The following is a 20,069-nucleotide window of genomic DNA, read 5'->3' on the forward strand; positions in this document are numbered from 1 at the left end:
CTACGACAAAATTGCCTTTTCACCCAATGTTGTTCCCATCAGGTCTCCTAGCTGTTAGGTCCCATTGCACACAGCTCATAATATCAAATATTTACACCCAAATTTGTCGTACATGACATTTGTAGGCCACAAACTAAGGCAGAAACAGTTAATTGCACAAGCACTTAATACTAGGTCTTGAGGTACATTAAATGGAATGTAGTGTGATACTTGCAGAGGTGAGTAATAATTCCCTGCTGGCACAAGCAGTCGCTTTCACATATTCACATTTTATCTCCTTCTGGCATGCAGTAAGTACTCACGCAGTAATACCTCTCGTTTCGGCTTTCTGCACTGAGCATTTGGAAGGTGACCTACAGAAATGGCCTGGGAGTAGTTAGAGACATGCACTGCTAAAGTAAGTCCATCCATCCATTATATATAGCGTTTATGTTGGGGTCGCAGAGAGTAGGAGCCTTAGTGGAAGGCAGGGTATACCGTGAAAGGATTGAGATCATTTTTACAATGCAATTTAGAGTTTTCAAACCTTACTTTCTTAATGTATGTAAGGTAAAAAGTACATAAACAAAGGAGATATTCATTCATTTAATGCGCTTAACCAATGAAGCACGAAGGCAGCGTTATTATTTTAGTTGAGTTTTTGTTTAGCCTTTGATTGTCATGAAGCTAAGCTAATGCTCAGCAGCAAACTAGTTAAACAATTAAGAAGCCTAATCTCACCAGTGTGTGCTTTTACCGCACCATGAATAATTGAAAATGTAAGCAACTGAAGCTGATAAGAGCAAAATGCATTTTACTCCGCCAAATGGATTTTGAAGTCGCCTGTGCTTGTATTCCCCCGGCAGAGAAAAGCAGGAAGTCGGATTTCCCAAAATGCAATCACCTCAATGTCTTAAGTCAGCAAATGTGAGAACATGAGTTATATGATGAGGCCTGAAGCACAATGTGGCGCTAATGAGGTTCTGAGATGAAGAGGGAAGGGTCTTCAAATTAAAATAATTGATTTCGGAAATCATCACAGAGTAAATGAGATGTAGGAAGGTGCGGGTTGTGAATCAAAGGAGACATTTGTTTTGACTAAGTGGTACTCTTCAGTTAAGAAAATAGAATAAGCTAAAATAAGGAACTGGTAGCGTATGTGGATTTGTTGGGTTGGTATCCTGGTTATATCGTCGTCCCTCACTTCTCTGCTCTGTTTAAAACCATTTCTTTAGTTTAGAATACATAAACTGTCTAACTTTGGTAGAATGCTATACTTAAAGGGCCGTCACTTGTATCCCTGCAGTGATCCTATAGACAAGATTAAGGTAAAGGGGTCTGCTAAAACACATATTTAGAAAGTAATAAACAGGTTTTTTATGATCTAAACACAAAAATATTCCATTTATAAAGAAGGAATCCTTCAATTATTTACGATTGAGTCTAGAACCAATAAACAAGGAACAACTGTATTCCCATTGGGGATTTTTCAAACTGTATAAATGGCCGAATGTGTCCTGATTAGCTGAGGGTTATTTTAACTACTGAGTGACATCGCAACCGTTTGGTAGAGATCAATATTTTAAAAAGCTTGGAGGCTGTTGTGAAAAAGTATTGATTATGTTTATGACTCACCCAAGGATGAAACAAATGCATAGGAAGCATTTATTCACTGCTTCTTTCTTTGAGGAGCCATTATTCTGATGTGTATTCAGTAAATCGAGTGACCTCCAGTAGTATTGGAACAGTGGGGCCGATTGCTGTTGAATGGAAACATTTATGTTAGCTGAATATGAGACCATAAGCAACATTTCAGCTTTTATGGTTCTCAGTCGGAAACGGGTGGAACTGGATGAGGTGTTTGGGGACCGGGAAATTTCAGACTGATGACCCTGGACCTGGATAAGCCGAAAAAAATAGACGGATTTTCAGGTACACAACTTAAAAGAACACGTGTGTGTGCTATGGCATTACTTATCCAATCAATAAATTGCACTGAAAGTCTACATTCAGTTTAAGATTGTTGAGGGCAGGTTTCGCCTGTGAATGCTATATTTAGAGGTGAAAACAACATGAAAACCAGAGAGCTGTTTGTGGGTGAAAAACAAGCAATTATGAATCTGAGAGGAACCACATGAAAGGTTCGAACCATTCCAACTTCTATTCACCTATTTTCCACTTTACTCTGTCTGAATGTTACAGTAACTAAAACAAAGTTTCTATACAATCCCGTTATGTCTGTTAATTACAATAATATTCCGAATTGACTAGATTCCAGATACTTCCAAAGATGTTTCTTTTTCGTGAATGTAGCCTTGGGAAGGGAGAGTTTATGTCGTAAGGCGGGACCCATTGTTCACTGGGTGTTACTGATCGTGACCCGGCATTGGTGGCCAGGTCACTTCCTGTTTCCTCTTCCTGCCTTCCAGCATAACTACTGTTTCATGCTGCATAACCAGAAAAGAAGGTCGATCTACTACCTCCCCCCCATCCTGTGCACTGCTGCCTTCCTCTCCTTCCCTGTCACTCTAACGACTATGAGCATTCTCTGAGCAGCCGACCTTGACCGGGAACAGCCACGCCTACCCTCCTTTCCCCCTATGGTTGGGCAAAAGGGTGGTAAGATTTGGCATTTGACTCTCGCTCACTTACAAACTGGATTGCTGTTTTCCAAAGTGGCTGCCATTTTTTCTCCTCCTCAAGAGTCATGAGCACCTTTTCATGGCGCCACCCAGTGTTCCATTAACATTAATTCATTTACCACGAGACCTGGCACTACCTGTTCACCCTCATAAACACATAATGTAACATAACATAATATACTGTAATGGGATTGGTTTTTGAATTCAGCTTGTCACTCCAACTCTGTACAATAGATGGCATCGTAATATTGAATTGTCATGCAACTCATACTGCACCCGGTCTGCCCGAGAATATGAAAACATGGGCGGAGGGATCCGCGTTGCCAAATCCAACGACTTTTTCTGATCTTCTTGGATACTTATGGACTCTAACATGGAAGCACATATTGCTCTTCTCAACGAGCAGTGGGTCCTGTGGGTCATTTGTATTTGTAAACACTAAACATAGTATTTGTCATTTGTTATATTTTGTCATATATTAAGACAACTGACCTGTACAGTGTATAACTTGTAATATACAATACCTTTTTGATGCATTGCTATTGTGCATTTGAGTATTCAAGTATTGACAAGGTCTTTCAAGACCACTAGACTGATGCAACCCTTGTGGGCTGATTATGATTTCATTATCAAATATACAGGAGATGAGCATGTTAGTAAATAGGTATATCATATACGGTAAAAGGTACCTACAAGAAGGAGGCATGCAGGCAAGGGGTGGTGCTTAGTAGGTCAGGTGGGCTGGTCCGCAGGGTTCTCTGATCAGAGGAACCAGCAGAATTTGCAGCATGGAAACACTTGACTTCTCCTCCGTCCTCTCTGTGACGGACAGGAGGATGTAGAACGATTTTCATGCTTTAAAGTTGCTGCAGGGAGGCGTGTGCAGCCTGAGGAAGGTAAGACTTCTTTTTCCTTTCCCCCTCCATCCATCCCATAGCTGACTTCCCTGGCTTAGTGACTTCACATTATCAATATTCGGATTGGTCTCAAGTGGAGGATGTGTGATGGACCCCCAGTTAGCACAGCTGCTTGCTGTTTTGGCTTTACTCTTCTCTTCTCTTCTCTTCTTCATACACTGATCTTCAGTGTTTTGTACAATGTTTAAGTAATAAAGGCAATTCCAATATTGCCTTCATAATGCATCATTAGACGTGTTTCCATTTTCATCTTCATTATAAATTTTGAACTCAAACTGTGTCATTATAATGTAAAATCTATATTATATGTAACTATGCAGGTTATATGGGGTATATGGGTTGTTTAAGGTCAATCCTCTTGCACTGTAAAAGCTTATTTAACATTTAAGTGCCATTGTGGGACATCTTTTGAGGCCAGTCACAGTTTAAGACAGTACGCATTGCGCTGCAGAAAAGGACAGAATGCAGTAAACCTTCAAGGTTGATAAAACCTAACGATTATAATCATGGAGGAATTGAATTGTGACTTCAGGCAAGGGCTTCTCCCCCTGGAGAGAAGAGCATTTTAGCAATGGACCTGAAATGTAAAGCCATTCATCACAGTTTACTTGTCTGTGTGTATGTGTATGTGTTTGTGTGTGTGTGTGTGTGTGTGTGGTCGGGTACATGAAATGAATTCTGAATTTCAATGGACCTGGAAAAGTTGCAGTGCAGTGCAACTCTGTCATAATATTTCATTTTGAAAGGTGGCATTAGTTCTTTTTGAGTCGCTAATGAGAAAAACGGCCAAAAGAATTGATGATCAGCCTAAAGCTATATGAAAGAGTGTAACTTTGAGTAATAAAAATGAAAGACAACTTGTATTAATGTATAAATTATGTAATATATAAGATATGAGAGTGGAAACTGGAAACTGATAAACTGATCAATTAGCCCAGGGGCTATCCAAAATATGGCTTGGGGGCACATTTTTTTTCACATTGACCCATATTCTAAAACGAAAATGAATGAATTATTATAGACCAGGTGTCTAAAATTAAAATCGAGTAAGGTCCGTGAATACAATTGTTTTCACAGCAAAGGTCCGACGGGTCAGACAAACTCACATGAATTAGAAACAATTGGAGAAGCAAATAGGAGTTTTAATATTAGTGCAGACCTGCCAACATGTCTGAATCTGTCATACTCAGAATGCAATTTGAATACGATTGTATGCTTCACTGCTCTCCATTTTGTTTCATGTTACTGGTTCAGTCTGTGCAGTAGAGATAAATAAATAGATATTATCAGTTTCCCAATAGTGTGTGTGTGTGCGTGAACCATTTCCATTTCAGAACCAACCATGATAAGTGAAATTGAATATTTTTTTACACTATTACACAATATATATACAAAATAGTAACAGAAAGTAAGCCTTTTTATGCTAGGAGTCCACCGGGCCGATGCCAGTTGGTGCCAGTTTGCGCCAAAGATTATGTGATTGGTGCGTAGTGGCTCGCTGTGGCGCCGAATTATGCCAGCCAGATGCCAGTTCGCGCCAATGCAATTTGCTGTCGCACCTATTGTCACCAATAAGATGCCTAGTGGCGTGCAGTGGCTCAAACTGCATCCGAACTGGCTCGTGGTGGCCCGTAACAGTGGCAAAAATTTTGTTTGGCGACAAAATGTTTAAAATCTTTATCGCACCGATTGCTTGATGCAAGTGGAAACAAATGTCGCAAACAATCCGTATATTGGAATCCACTGGAATGTAATGGCACGAGCCCAGTTGTGCGACATACAAGTACTTCCGCTCATGTGTGTTGCTGTGGGAACTCAGTGGGTTTAGTATGGGAAGTGACATAAGAGCAGAGTTGTGCTCTGTACAGCTGCAATAGTAACCTGTATTGCGAATTATTGAGCCTGGTGTTAGATCATTCATTCATCCATCCATTTTCTACTGCTTATCCTCACGAGGGTCACAGGTATGCTGGAGCCTATCCCAGCTGTCTTAGTGCAAGAGGCGGGGTACACCCTGGACTGGTCGCGAGCCAATCACAGGGCACATATAGACAAACAACCATTCACACTCACATTCATACCGATGGACAATTTGGAGTCGCCAATTAACCTAGCATGTTTTTGGAGGAAACTCCTAGTTGTGCGGCCTGCGCAGCCATATTTATAAAGATATTTTCTATATTCATAGTCAAAGATAGAGCTTTGTGACTTGGTCATTTTCAAAGTAATCCAATGAGGTTCATTTGGTCTATCATTAATACATTAGTTTAGTCTACTTTTTCATACCTGACAGTTCTGACTGTTCACTTACAATCTTCTTGGACTGCAAGTGAACAGTCGAAACTGTCAGGTATGAAAAAACTAGCCAACTCTGGTCTGTAAAAAGGAATTTTTTAAAGTAGCTCACAGGCGGAAAAAGTGTGAGCACCCCTGGCTGAGCAGATATTGTATAAGTGGCCCTCACATCCTTGAATATATGTGTCGTATTGATACAATGTATGAATCCTTATAAAATTCTGTATATGTAAGACGTGCGTATGTATGAAAGAGGATAATTTGGTACTGATCCAAATGACAACTTTGGCAACACTGTAGTCAGATATAAAAATGAAATGCACTATGATATTTGCTGTAAATGAGCACCTTGGCACTCCACCACATTAAAGCAACTGTTAAGTTTTATTCCCTGATCTATGCTATTGTAATGGAATAAACCATCCCTGCTATTAAATGTGAGCATTTTTGAAACCTGAAATGGAAAAACATGTACCAGAGTCTTGCAATGGCCAGAGAAATTAAGTTTACGACATAACAGTCTTATTCTCCTGGCTCAAGGGAATTTCGTCATGTAATTCTCACTTTATACTAGATGGAGGAGAAAGGTCACAATGAGCTCACAGAATTGGAATATGACTCATAGATTCTTCAATTGGTGATGACAAATTGTCACATGAATATATTATTGGAAGTTATTAAAAAGTGGAACCTGCTAAAGTGTCCTGCTGACACCAGACTATTAAAAATGTGTTCCTTTCATGTCAACATTTGTTGTAATTAGGGATGTCCGATAATATCCGCCAGTTCGATATCAAGTATTATCCCTATAATGCAAGCCGATATTTAGTTTTTAACGCCAACGTCACAAAACATTGCTTAAATTGCTGCACAGTGTAGTTAATCATGTGCCGCTCACAAGTTATAATGCAAGCAGTGTAATAACAGCGGCATACAAATTGTGGGCGGGGTTAACATTCCACCTACCAGTCTTATATCTCTGTGTTTTTAAAGAAAGAGGTTAAAAAAAATTATCACACAGCAACCTAATAACTATATAACACACTACCAACTACCAACGAACTATAATGTAAATATTTCCAAAGATAACATAAATGAAGGCACCAGAGACACAAATGTATTCTTGTATAAAAATGCAATACATTAATTATCTACTCAGAGATGGGTTTATTATTATTAGCCAACAAAACAACTGTACAATTACATGCATGTTACACATGTTGGTATGGGTTGACATCGGATTCAGAAATTGAGAGTTGGACAATATCAGCAAAAAAGCCAATATCTGACATCCCTAGTTGTAATATTGTCTAATGACCTCATTATCGCTACCCAGAGGAAAAGTTTTACTGCTCAAAGTTTGCTCTTCTACAGCTCAGGAGACACATTTGAGATAGCAGCCTCATTTTAGTTTATATTTTGTCGGAAATGTTCCTGTTTAAAGTGAGACAGCATTGGAAACGTGCATACAGTGACTTCCCGTTCAGTGCAAAATAAGCTTCAAAATACACCCATTGCATTCTTGTTTTTAGATTAAGAGCTACCGTAAGAATGATTTGCACATGTACAAAAGCTTTATTATGCTCAATATTGGTTTAATTTCAAGGGGGGCAAAGGTCACTATTCAAAGTACTTGTTGTGATTATTTTTCTCCCCACTACGGGTCAATAATTACTTCTCAGGGGAGAGTCAGTTGCACATTATTGGTTGGGACAGTTTTCTGGCTGTTCTTAAGACATACTCTCTGGATAATTCATCATCATGAGGTACAATCTCATGAGATCAAATACAAGAACTGAGTCAAAAACATATGCCTTTACAAAGATAATGCTCAATTTTTAATACACTTGAACAGATACTGTGGTGACTCGGTTTTCATTATTAATTCCTTCCAAAAGAATCTAAATGTGCCTCATAAGAAACAATGTGAATCCAAATATCTAAAAGAATATTAACAAAAAAAACTATAGACTTACATGCAAAAATCAATGAGAAATAATTGTAAATGACAAGATGTGAATTACTTCCCATACATCCTGAATTCAAAATTGAATTCAATATTGTTTCTCCCTTTCGTTACCAAATTGCAGGCACTTGTAACTTTCTTTGCCCCCATGGTAGGTTATTTAGCAGTTGCACTGAATAAAAACAGCCAGACAGTGAGTCAGCAACACAAAAAAGGTATTTTTTTGCGCGAGGTTTGAGGGTATATTGGATTACCTAATTTTATGTTCATGAACACTGGACTTTTATTATTACACATGGTAACTGCGATTTCAAGGGTTTACATTTTCTGTGACAAAACTATCTTGGGTCTTAAAGGGGACTTATTATGCTCATTTTCGGCCCTTTGTATTGAGTTGTGGACTCCTGTAGAGCGGCTACACATGATAACCTACACAGAGAGCTTCCAGAATCTGCACCTATCCCAACTATATTTCCTTGGATTTCCAAAATAGCCTGTTTTAATTTATTGCCTCCAGGCACGCCCACTTTGTTGTGATTGACCCCACCCCTAAGTGCTCCCAAGGACTTCCGGACTACTGCCGAAGCGAACTTGCTGATTTTGTCTGAAAAGAAGTTGATTAAAAAAAATTGAATAAACACTTTGGAGAGATACCTGAAAAGTGGTTAGGACTTGTAGCTCATGAGCTACTGGTTGGAGACCCCTGACTTACTGTGTATGAACTCAAAGAGTGGTAACATTCTGCGTTTACTAAGGGCAAACAATCTTGACACAGCATTATGAGGGAAGGGTAGAACCACCAATCATGATGAAAAAAAGGCAACTACAAACATCGGTGAACTCGTAAGATGCTCCATATGTGCACACTTTATAAAGCTACACAGACAACCGCTATATAAACACAGTTGGGACACTGATAAATTGTTACTTACAGCTTGCTGTAAGTAGTCTTCAACATGACCAAGCAACAGTTTTGCAGATAGTCCAGCTTCATATAGTCGTATAGCTTCAGCCATGTTCACAAAACTGTCCCTTGGAATGTGCAACTCCGACCACTTGCCTCTTTAAAAACTGTTCAGTGCTAACACGGTGAAATCTTCAACAAAACAGTGCAGTGTGATGGAGGCTTATACCTGGGCACGCCCATATAAGGAAGACACCTGCGTTCAGAGTCATCCCAAACTTAAGGGCTCACTTCCAAATGCGTAACCATCATTATCTGATACTTTGGCATCATTTAACACAATAAGACAAAATTCTAATAACATTTATAGGTCAGAAAAGTGGAAAATCGTTCCCCTTTAAGTGACCCAGACTTGCTTAATTGCTCGTCTTGGGAGAGATATAAATGTGTTAACAGCTATGCAGACAGATTGCGCTGCCATTACATGTAAGATTCAAAGCTGTAAAACCATTTTGCTCACTGTGTTACTTCAGGCCGATACGGTTTATACTTTTCATAGATTTCAAATAAAGGTGGAGAGGGGAAATCAACTTTTTTTACAGACTGTAAATATCTGTTTGCTGGCACTTCTGCATACTGTGAAATCCCATTATTCCAAAGCTTCTTGATTTTAGATCTTCTGCAGAAACAATACAAAATATCTGTTCACCGCCTGTCTTCGCCCTCTGGCTATGAAGACGGAAATCCCAGCATCGAGTGTTTATGTGGGTGAATTTGTTCCGCCGCGTGGTGGGATGTTCACTGAGCGAAAGCCTTTGATCCTGCACAAACATGTGACAAGCATGACTCTCCCATCCCAAGGCTTTATCTCTACAGCTCTCATTCGTTTTGCCTCGCCGCCGTTTATCTCCCTCTGTGACATCCCACATCTCTCAACACGTACGGGGAGAGTGGCGCATAGTGGGCCTATCGGTGGCCAAAGCTTCTGCTCATGTAATATAGTGGCCTCCTCGAGGTTCAATTCTCAACCTGTCATCTTCTGCTGGAGTTAGTGCTCTGCCCGCAGACATAAGACGGTCAAAGAAGCAATCACATTGTGCAGCTGTGTGTCTGCTCTTTAAAAAAAAATGATCTCATCCTCTCATCTGTCTTTATATTGCCTGCATGCTTGGTGGTGGGGTCCGACTATATGTCCCCGCCTTGGATCATCATTGCATTAGTGGTGCCGTTTATCCCTCCCTGTTGATCTCTTAAGGATTTCTATTGACAGGTAATCACTTGGTCAGTGGGCTGATTACATTAACAAGAAATTGCAATGGCCTTTTTGAAATTGTAGGGAAATGCAACCACTGAGCCGAAATGTCAAACAAATAATGCATTGATTGAAGACTATATTGCAAGATAATACAACCTCATTTTTCCGGTCTCAATATATTGCCATGTGTATGCATGTCTGGTTTCCTCCAAACAGACAGTTCACTCTGGTATACAGTTAGATATTTTTTTCTAGTATTTTTTAAAAGTAATTCTAAAATCTGGTCTCGTAGACTCAATCTCGTGTACCGTCTCGTCTTATGAAACCCCTACTTAATGTTGATTCTTCTGATTTCATATGATATTTAATAGGTATGAGCTAGATACTGCATCTGTATAGTTATGTATTCACTCTTCACACAGTGATGGGCCAATCATACGCAGTGACCGCTCCCCTCCCTAGACAGACATTCTGCAGGCTGCACAGAGAGGATCCATGTCTCACTCACGTACACAATGCAATTAGAAAGTTGGTCACTGTCTCCACTTTGGGTTTTCCTCAGAAAACATGTAAGAATTTTTAGTTGGAATTATTGCTGCTGTTTTGCAACGGTGAAATTACACTGTCTACGCTAATATATACCTATACTGTATAGCTTTTGGATAATTCCCTTCACCACCAAAGCATTTATGGTCCCTACAAAATTGCCAATAGAATGCTATTATATTGTGCTATATATTGTGTAGCAAGCAAGTCATGAAAAGGTCATTAACAATCTCTGTTGCTGTTATTGTAAATGCCGACATGGCTAAGCACACGCTCACTGTTCTTCTAATTATATTTTTCATCTCTTAATAAAAATCTGTTCATATTGTCTTACGAATGTAAAACAAGTGAATTTATTGCAATACTGCAGCCCCCTGTTGTTCTGCAGCTGGGGCACCCAGCAGTTATTCAATGGGCCATGATATGAACACTATTTCATATTTACTCTACTATCTGATGAGAGAAGCGGAGAACTATGCAAATGATAACACTATGTGTTTAAAGTCACAATATTAATAAAATATTATTATATATATGTGTGTGTGTGTGTGTGTCGAAATTGTCGAAAAAAGGAAGGACCAAGGACAGATCTAACATCACTGAAAACAAGTCAACTTAACTTAAATTGTGCAATGTCTGTGAACGCAACATCTTAATAATAATAATAACACGTGTTATAAAGTGTGATTCAAATGTTCTGCTTCTATTAAAGAGAATTATGTATACATGGATTATTAGAGTGCTGCACGATAGAAAGTGGTTAGCGCGCAGGCCACACAGCTAGGCGACCCAAGTTCGATTCCACACTCTGCCATCTCTGTGCTGAGTTTGCATGTTCTCCCCGTGCTTGCGGTTATCTCCTCCCACATTTCTAAAACATGCATGTTAGGTTAATTGGCGACTCCAAATTGTCCATAGGTATGAATGTGAGTGTGAATGGTTGTTTGTCCATATGTGCCCTGTGATTGGCTGGCGACCAGTCCGGGGTGTACCCCGCTTCTCGCCCGAAGACAGCTGGGATAAGCTCCAGCACCCCCGCGACCCTCGTGAGGAAAAAGCGGTAGAAAGTGGTTAGCGCGCAGGCCACACAGCTAGGAGACCCAAGTTCGATTCCAAACACGGCCATCTCTGTGCGGAGTTTTCATGTTCTCCCCGTGCATGCAGTTATCTCCTCCCACATTCCTAAAACATGCATGTTAGGTTAATTGGTATGAATGTGAGTGTGAATGGTTGTTTGTCTATATGTGCCCTGTGATTGGCTGGCCACCAGTCCAGGGTGTACCCCGCCTTTTCCCCGAAGACAACTGGTATAGGCTCCAGCACGCCTGCGACCCTCGTGAGGCTAAGTGGTAGAAAATGAATGAATGATTAAGAGGGCTGCGCTAAGTGGTTAGCGAGCAGGCTACACAGCTAGGAGACCTGGGTTTGATTCCCAGTTTGGCCATCTCTGTGTGGAGTTTGCATGTTTTTCCTGTGAGTGCGTAGGTTTCCTCCTGCATAGGTTTCTGTCCGGGTAATATGCATATCAATCATATATATATATATATATATATATATATAGTATATATATGATTGATTATTTTTAAAACAGTGATTAATCTGATTAAAAATTTATAATCATTCAATGGCCCAAATTTTTATACAACAAATGTCTCTCCAGTGAATGTATAACTGAATACATCTCATCGGGTCCAGGTCAGCCTGCAGCTCTCAGTAATGGTCATTTGTTTTCAAGCATTTCAGTGTGAATTTAATTAAAACTGTGAAATTGTTGGCTCATGAAGTGAGTGTTGCGACTTGTAATTATTTTTTTCTGTTCTGTTGTTTGAACAGGTCTCTTGACTCTAGCGTCTGTCACCATGGATGAACAAAAGACACAAAACCCACCAGAGATTGCCTCGTAAAGTATGAATATTTGTCATTTCTATTGTGCCCCACTGGAAGGATGATGACAAGCCATGGCTGAGTTTGTTGTAAATATGACATTCTGCCCAAAAAAAAACCTGGATGCGCATTGTGATGAAAGCTGCTTGATCCACAAATTAATTAGTGGGACAAGATGAAATATTTGATGAGCAGGTGGTCACATATGTTTGAAGTATGAAGAAATGTGACGATATAGTCAACGTTTGGGGAGAGCATGAATGTTTTGTTTGCGGAAGAGAGCTGTCCCAATTGCAGCTCCACCATCAATCCAGAAGTGAACATTGTGAAAGTGGTATTTCTGGGAATGGTGCTGGTGGTCTTCATGGTATTCGGTGTTCTTGGCAACATCCTGGTCATCCTTTCAGTGCTTTGCCATCACCACTGGCGCTCTGTGACGCATTACTTCATCGCCAACCTGGCTGCAGCCGATCTACTGCTCAGCTCCGCGGTCCTGCCTTTCTCCGCCGCATCAGAAGCGCTCGGGAGATGGGTGTTCGGGCGGCCTTTCTGCAATGTCTGGGCGGCACTGGACGTCCTCTGCTGCACCGCGTCAATCCTCAGTCTGTGTGTGATCTCAATCGACCGCTACCTGGCCGTTAGCTATCCTTTGCGCTACCCTTCCATCGCTACTGGCAGACGAGGCCTGGCTGCAGTGGCTGCTCTCTGGGGAGTCTCCGCAGCCATATCTGTGGGGCCTCTGTTTGGCTGGAAGGAGCCTGATCCTGAAGATGAAACAGTGTGCCGTATCACAGAGGAGCCCGGCTATGCCTTGTTCTCAGCATTAGGATCTTTCTACATCCCGTTGGCCATCATCTTGTCCATGTACTGTCGCGTGTATAGCGTGGCAAAGAGAGAGACAGAAACCCTCAAGAGAGGAAGTGATGGAGCTGGAGTTGAGACCGAGGGGGTGATGCTAAGGGTGCACAGAGGAAACACTGCCCACACAGGCAAGCATGAAGAGGACAACGGCACTGGGAGGTCCAAACATATCACCAACACTCTGTCCAAGATGCTCAAATTGCCAAAAGAAGAGAAAGCAGCCAAGACCCTTGGCGTTGTTGTCGGGTGCTTCATTCTGTGTTGGCTTCCTTTTTTCCTGGTCTTACCAATTGGTAGGTTACTAGCCAATACTAACTCATAATGTAGCTCCAATTATATTCAATTATAAAGTATCCCATGCATCCATACATCCATTTTCTATACCGCTTCTTTTTATTAGTGTGGTGAATGACATGGAGCCGATCCCAGCTGACCAGTCAATCATAGGACATTATTGACACACCTCAGAGTCTCCAATCAACCTAACATGCATGTTTTAAGATGCATCTCACTGTATTGCCTTAGTGTTTGTATAAATATTCAGAATCATCAAGGCTGTTCTGTGCATTTTTGAGGTCCTAGTGTCAAAACCTTGGACATGTATTACCATCTTACAGTGATGTTTACACTAAGTGTCAGTGGAAGGACACAGCAGTGTAGAGTATGTAAATGTATTTGTAATACAAAGTCTCAAGTTCGATTCCACCCTCGGGCATTTCTGTGTGGAGTTTGCATGTTCTCCCTGTGTGTGCATGTTTTTTTTCCCGGGTACTCCGGGTACATGCTAGGTTAATTGGCGACTCCAAATTGTCCATAGGTATGAATGTGAGTGTGAATGGTTGTTTGTCTATTTGTGCCCTGTGATTGGCTGGTGACCAGTCCAGGGTGTACCCCGCCTCTTGCCCAAAAGGCAGCTGGGATAGGCTCCAGTCTTTTGCCCACCTGATGCTACCATCTACCAAATACCAAAATAAGAAAAGAACAAAGAATTGAGCATGTGGCTTTCTGGTTAAGGGTCAGACTCTTAGCTATGCCGGCAGCTTGATTCATTCATTCATTCATTTTCTACCGCTTTTCCTCACCAGGGTCGGGGGTGCTGGAGCCTTTCCCATCTGTCTTCAGGCGTGAGGCGGTGTACACCCTGGACTGGTGGCCAGCCAATCACAGGGCACGTATAGACAAACAACCATTCAAACTCACATTCATACCTTAATTAACCGAGCATGTTTTTGGAATGTGGGAGGAAACCGGAGTACCCGGAGAAAACCCACGCATGCACGGGGAGAACATGCAAACTCCACACAGAGATGGCCGAGGGTGGAATTGAACCCTGATCTCCTAGCTATGAGGTCTGCGCGCTAAACACTAGACCGGCCGGCAGTTTCCTTATTGCAAAAACAATTCATCCAATACATAGTGTGACTTCTTAAGAATAATGCATGAGTATGAACATGACTGTTAACACCAGGATTAGCTCCGTGTTATTGCATTTTGTCATTACGATCTTAACTAAAGTTTCATTTGAATTTTCCCCCTTATCACTGAGATAAATCTGATAAGCAAGCTGAGTAGTTGCTTTGATTCCGCAGCACTTTTATAACCATGTCATAATTTATGTTAAAAGCTACAGAGAGTTAATTATAGAATTTCTACTGCAGTAGTGGCACAGCTGAGGATATTGTGTTAACCCCGTGCTGCATTATTTAATTAATCAATCAGATGATGTTAAGAATGATCCATCCACGTCACGTTCAAGTCCAAGCCCAGACTTGCCTCTCCCCAGCCACTTTGTCTAGCTCCTATCGGTGGATCCCGAGGCGTTGCCACGCCTGCTGAGAGACATGGTCTCTGAAATGTGTACTGGGTCTTCCCAGAGGCCTCGTACTGTGCAGGGGGGAAAATAAGGACACATACTGTAGTAAAATTCTAACTGTATTGTGTAGTAAAAGCATTTCATTCATTCATTCTACCGCTTTTTCCTCACAAGGGGGTGCTGGAGCCTATTCCAGCTGTACACCCTGTACTGACCGCCAGCCAATCACAGGGCACATATAGACAAACAACCATTCACACTCACATTCATACCTAACCTGGCATGTTTTTGGAATGTGGGAGGAAACCGGAGTACCCGGAGAAAACCCACGCATGCACGGGGAGAACATGCAAACTCCACACAAAGATGGCAGAGGGTGGAATCAAACCCTGGTCTCCTAGTTGTGAGGTCTGTGCGCTAACCACTCGACCACCGTGCCATTAAAAGCATTTCATACAACACCAATTCTGGTGTAGGCACAGTAGTCGCGAAAACTGTTGATGCCTAAAGGTTTTTGCATAATAATTGGTCATATGGGGACAACATCAGGCAATACGTTCCCCAGCGTGCCACCACTTTACCTCTGGAGTTTCCAAGAAGACACATCATGGAATTCAATCACAAGCAACCAACTAACCAAATAAAAGAGCATATTGGAGCAGGATGGGCCTCTATTGCGAGATGAAATTGAATGAGCCTTCTTTCCTATGAAAGCTATTACAGATAACAAGCATGAGGTTTAATGGGCTGTAATGCTCATAGGCATCCTCTGTCACAGGGTAGCCTCTCAAGGCAGCCATGTCATCACAGAAAAAAAAAAGGTTATGCATTCCAATTGAGACAGACCTTCACGGCTCAAAGCGTAGCACTTGTTCTCAGCTCCGAGGCAATGATAGCTCAGGATTCCCAATATGACAGTTTGACAAACTGCTGAAGTTTGGGTTTAGGGTTCCTAAACACACCACAGGGAGACGTTTTTTTGTTTGTGCCACCCGCCTGTCATTGCAGATGCTCACTGGCAGATCTCATATGAGGAGAATGATGGGAACAACATTGGGTGAAAAGGCAATTTTTTCATACAAATAATTGTGCTAATGATGGGAATTCATAAGCACCTATAGTAAAGTTGAATTTAGAAATTGTGTATAAGATGTGATAGATTGGTACCACATATCTGTAGTTTAGGGCACAAATACTACCATCCGCACTACTAAATCACTATTTTATACTATTTATACTATTATACATACTATTAGGGCGGCACGGCGGTCTAGTGGTTAAGCGCGCAGGCCTCACAGCAAGGAGGACCAGGGTTCGATTCTCCCTGTGCATGCGTGGGTTTTCTCCGGGTACTCGGGTTTCCTCCCACATTCCAAAAACATGCTAGGTTAATTGGTGACTCCAAATTGTCCATAGGTATGAATGTGAGTGTGAATGGTTGTTTGTCTATATGTGCCCTGTGATTGGCTGGCGACCAGTCCAGGGTGTACCCCGCCTCTCGCCCGAAGACAGCTGGGATAGGCTCCAGCACCCCTGCGACCCTCGTGAGGAAAAAGCGGTAGAAAATGAATTAATGAATATATACTATTATATTATACTATTTATACAATTTTATACTACTACTACATACTACTAGAATTGTAAATCTATAAAAATATGTTTTGTGTTTTTGGCTTTCTGGAATGAATTAATTGGATTTGCATTACTTTTTACTGAAAAAATATATCAGTTTAGTATTTGCTAACCAAGGTTCCACTGTACTCGTTATACCGACTCTCACCTTAGTGACATTTAATACCGATCAAGTACAACATGAATATCCCCATAGGGTAGGCGAGCAGTGAGTGAAGCAGTCATTACGTTATTTTTAAATAAAATGTACCTATAAATTCACATGAAATAATAATGATAAATTATCCATAGGTATGAATGGTGAGTGTGAATGGTTGTTTGTCTATATGTGCACTGTGATTGGCTGGCAACCAGTCCAGGGTGTACCCCGCCTCTCGCCCGAAGACTGCTGTGATAGGCTCCAGCACCCCCCGCGACCCTCGTGAGGACAAGCGGTTGAAAATGAATGAATGAATAATGCTATAATATGGTAATATTGATTATATTTGAACATAATATTATTTCAATTATTTTGTGAACTTCATAAAATCCCCTCTACTGCCTTATTAGTTAGAATCTACATTTCAGAACCAAAATGGTACAATTCATATAAAGTATTTGCAAAGCCCTACCCTGATGTTTTTCAAATGAAGTGCAAGTGAATTAAACTGGCAATGTCCAAGGTTTGCATTAAGCAGTACAGCCCAGTTTGGTTGGCAATGGTACAGTTTGGATCAGTCAAACTTTGTCAGGGTTGCGTTTTGCTTTCAGGCAAAACGGTGATACCTTGATACCAGAATTCCATTATATCAAGGGTCATGAAAGCCAGGTTTTAAAACATATTGCTGTGAAAGCCATATCATATTTGGGGGGGAAGGACAGCTGGTATTGGCTCTTGCTACCCACATTGCAATAGAATATGGATGGATGGATTTAAATGCAGAATACATCAAAAGAGCCACATCTGGCTGTTGAATGCAACGCAATGGGATTTCTATTCTGCTGGTACAGTAGTTTGGAATCAAAAATAAAGAACTGTGAATCATGATCTTCAGAAATCCATTTGCACCTCCACAAAAAAACATACAAAAATTGACAAAAAGTGAATGATCTTGCTTGTTGGAAACACGGTTTAAGTACTGGGGTTCACTCATTGGTTGATTTATGTTCTAGGATCAATCTTCCCATCCTGCAAGCCTCCTGAGACCGTGTTTAAGATAACCTTCTGGCTGGGCTACTTCAACAGCTGCATTAACCCCATCATCTACCCATGCTTCAGCCAGGAGTTCAAGAAAGCCTTTCACAATGTGCTCCATGGCCGCTGTCTGAGGAGTACCAAACACCAAGGACCTCAGACCACCACTCACTCCACCAGTCCAGGACCAGAGTCTAATACCTCTGATTTGTCAAGCCCACAGGGTGGTTCTTCGTGGGGTTGCTGTGGGGTACTGTCTTTGTCCTCTGCAACAGATGATGTAAGTCCAGCAATCCAAAGGAAGAGTCTACTGAGGTCATGGTGTTTCTCAGCTGGTCCAAGTCCGGTACCAGAGAACTGCTCAGCAAAGGTTTTACGGCTTTCTCTTAATGTTACTGGGGAGGCAGTTTGACTGGGGTATTTTTTTGGAACGCGTACACAACTACCTTGCAATGTACGACAGAAGATCCCCTTTAGGAGGCGGCATGGCTCAGGTGGTAGATTGGTCATTTCGGACTCCAGATTTATGAAATGTAACCAATAAAGTTCCACCCCTTTAAAGGGGACCTATTGTGCTCATTTTTCAACCCTTTGTATTGAGTTGTGGTCTCCTATAGATCAGTTACACACAATAACCTGCACAGAAAAGTTTTGGGATTTTACAGACTCTGCACCTATTTCCTTTGATTTGTGCTTCCCGCCAAAACGGTCTGTTTTAATTTCACGTCCCCACTTCACTGTGATTGGTCAAAGTGCTTCCTAACTATGAACCATATAAGGAAGTCCACCCCTCTGTGACATCACAAAAGGGGCAGTTTTACTACGCCTATTGAAACCAAGCGTTTTGAGGCTTTTGGGGGCTCACTTCCAAATACAAAAACCTCATTATTTAAAACTTTGGCATGTTTTAACATGAGAATACAATATTCTAACTACATTTATAGGTCAGAAAAGTGGAAAAAGCATCATAGGTCCCCTTTAAAAGAAAATAATACTTTATTGATTAGGAAGTGGCTGCATGTTGTCCCACTGTTCTGAACCTTTTAATCCTTGCAAATTCCTAAAGGCTGCGACGAGTTACACGGCAGTACAATGAGTTCGTCACTGTTGCATGCCAACTGGAATGGAATGGGCAGAACGATGTGTCATAATGTAATAAGAATCCGCAAAGAAATAAAAAGCACAAAATGCTTCATTATTGTTCTCTGTAGCAACCCACTGTTAATTGTTAAATGGTAGGTGAGTAGTGTATGCCTCTCAAAAAGTAACATATAATAGCATTGACGAGCAATTGCTTCCATGGTGTGACTCATTTCAACATCACTGATGTTTTATTACAAAGACCCTGAAAGCATAGTTAGTATTCAGGCTTCATTTCTGGACACAAAACTGAAGTAAGGTAGTATTTAGTGATCTCGGGGAATTAACAGTATAGATATTTTCAGTCTTTCAATGAGTACTTTAAGGGGACCTATCATGCTCATTTTCGGCCCCTTGTATTGAGTGGTGGACTTCTATAGAGCAGCTACACAAAATAACCCATACAGGAAACTTTCTACATCTTCCAGAACCTGCACCTATTCCAGCTGTATTTCCTTGGATTTTTCAAAAAAAAAGTTGGTTTTAATTTATTCCATCGGGCACGCCACTCCGCTGTGATTGGTCCTACTCAGCATGTGCATAGTGAGTAGTGTTAGAATAAACTCTCAGAAACCGACCGTTCAACACCATCCCAAACTTCTTTCAGGGCTCACTTCTAAATGTGTAAACCTCATTATTTGGCATAGTTTAACACGATAATACAACATTCTAACAACATTTATAGGTCAGAAAAGTAGCATCAACAAGCAAACATGGTTACTGAATGGATGTTAATTAAGAAACTAACAATGACTGCTATGTAGGCCTGTCACGATAACAAATTGTGCTATTGATTATCAACCGATAGTCAATAATTTTGACTTAAAAAAAACAATTATCAAGTGTCACGATCAGGCTTCACCCCCTCGTGACAGCTTTCTTAGTTTTCGTCTTTTTCTCTGTTCCTCGTTCGTGCCCTTATTTTGTATTCACTTCCTCTGTTGCTCTGTTCTGTTTTCCGTTCCTTTCCATTTTCTCACGCACCTGTTTTCAATTTGTGATTGCTATTTAGTTCAGGTGCACGCTCCCTTCGTTGTCGGTTCATTGTCTTTGGTTTGAGT

At 41.1% G+C, this 20,069-nt stretch overlaps 1 protein-coding gene across 3 annotated transcripts in view; it reads left to right on the forward strand.

Moving 5' to 3' along the window:
* LOC131120080 (alpha-1A adrenergic receptor-like) overlaps positions 1-19,729 on the forward strand; it is a 202,188-nt gene extending 182,459 nt beyond the window's left edge. For 2 of the 3 annotated variants that reach the window (XM_078794184.1, XM_078794186.1), the window contains 2 exons: positions 12,338-13,542; positions 17,847-19,729. In XM_078794184.1, the coding sequence (XP_078650310.1) occupies positions 12,645-13,542; positions 17,847-18,280 (1,332 nt within the window). In that variant the 5' untranslated portion in view covers positions 12,338-12,644 and the 3' untranslated portion in view covers positions 18,281-19,729. Of the gene's footprint in view, positions 1-3,386; positions 3,518-12,337; positions 13,543-17,846 lie in introns of those variants that run through there. The other variant, XM_078794185.1, reaches the window with a different exon arrangement.
* The last annotated feature ends 340 nt before the right edge of the window (positions 19,730-20,069 follow it).

Source organism: Doryrhamphus excisus, linkage group LG10, assembly GCF_037039965.1.
Source record: "Doryrhamphus excisus strain RoL-2023G ecotype Guam linkage group LG10, RoL_Dexc_Guam_v1.1, whole genome shotgun sequence".
NCBI lineage: Eukaryota > Metazoa > Chordata > Actinopteri > Syngnathiformes > Syngnathidae > Doryrhamphus > Doryrhamphus excisus.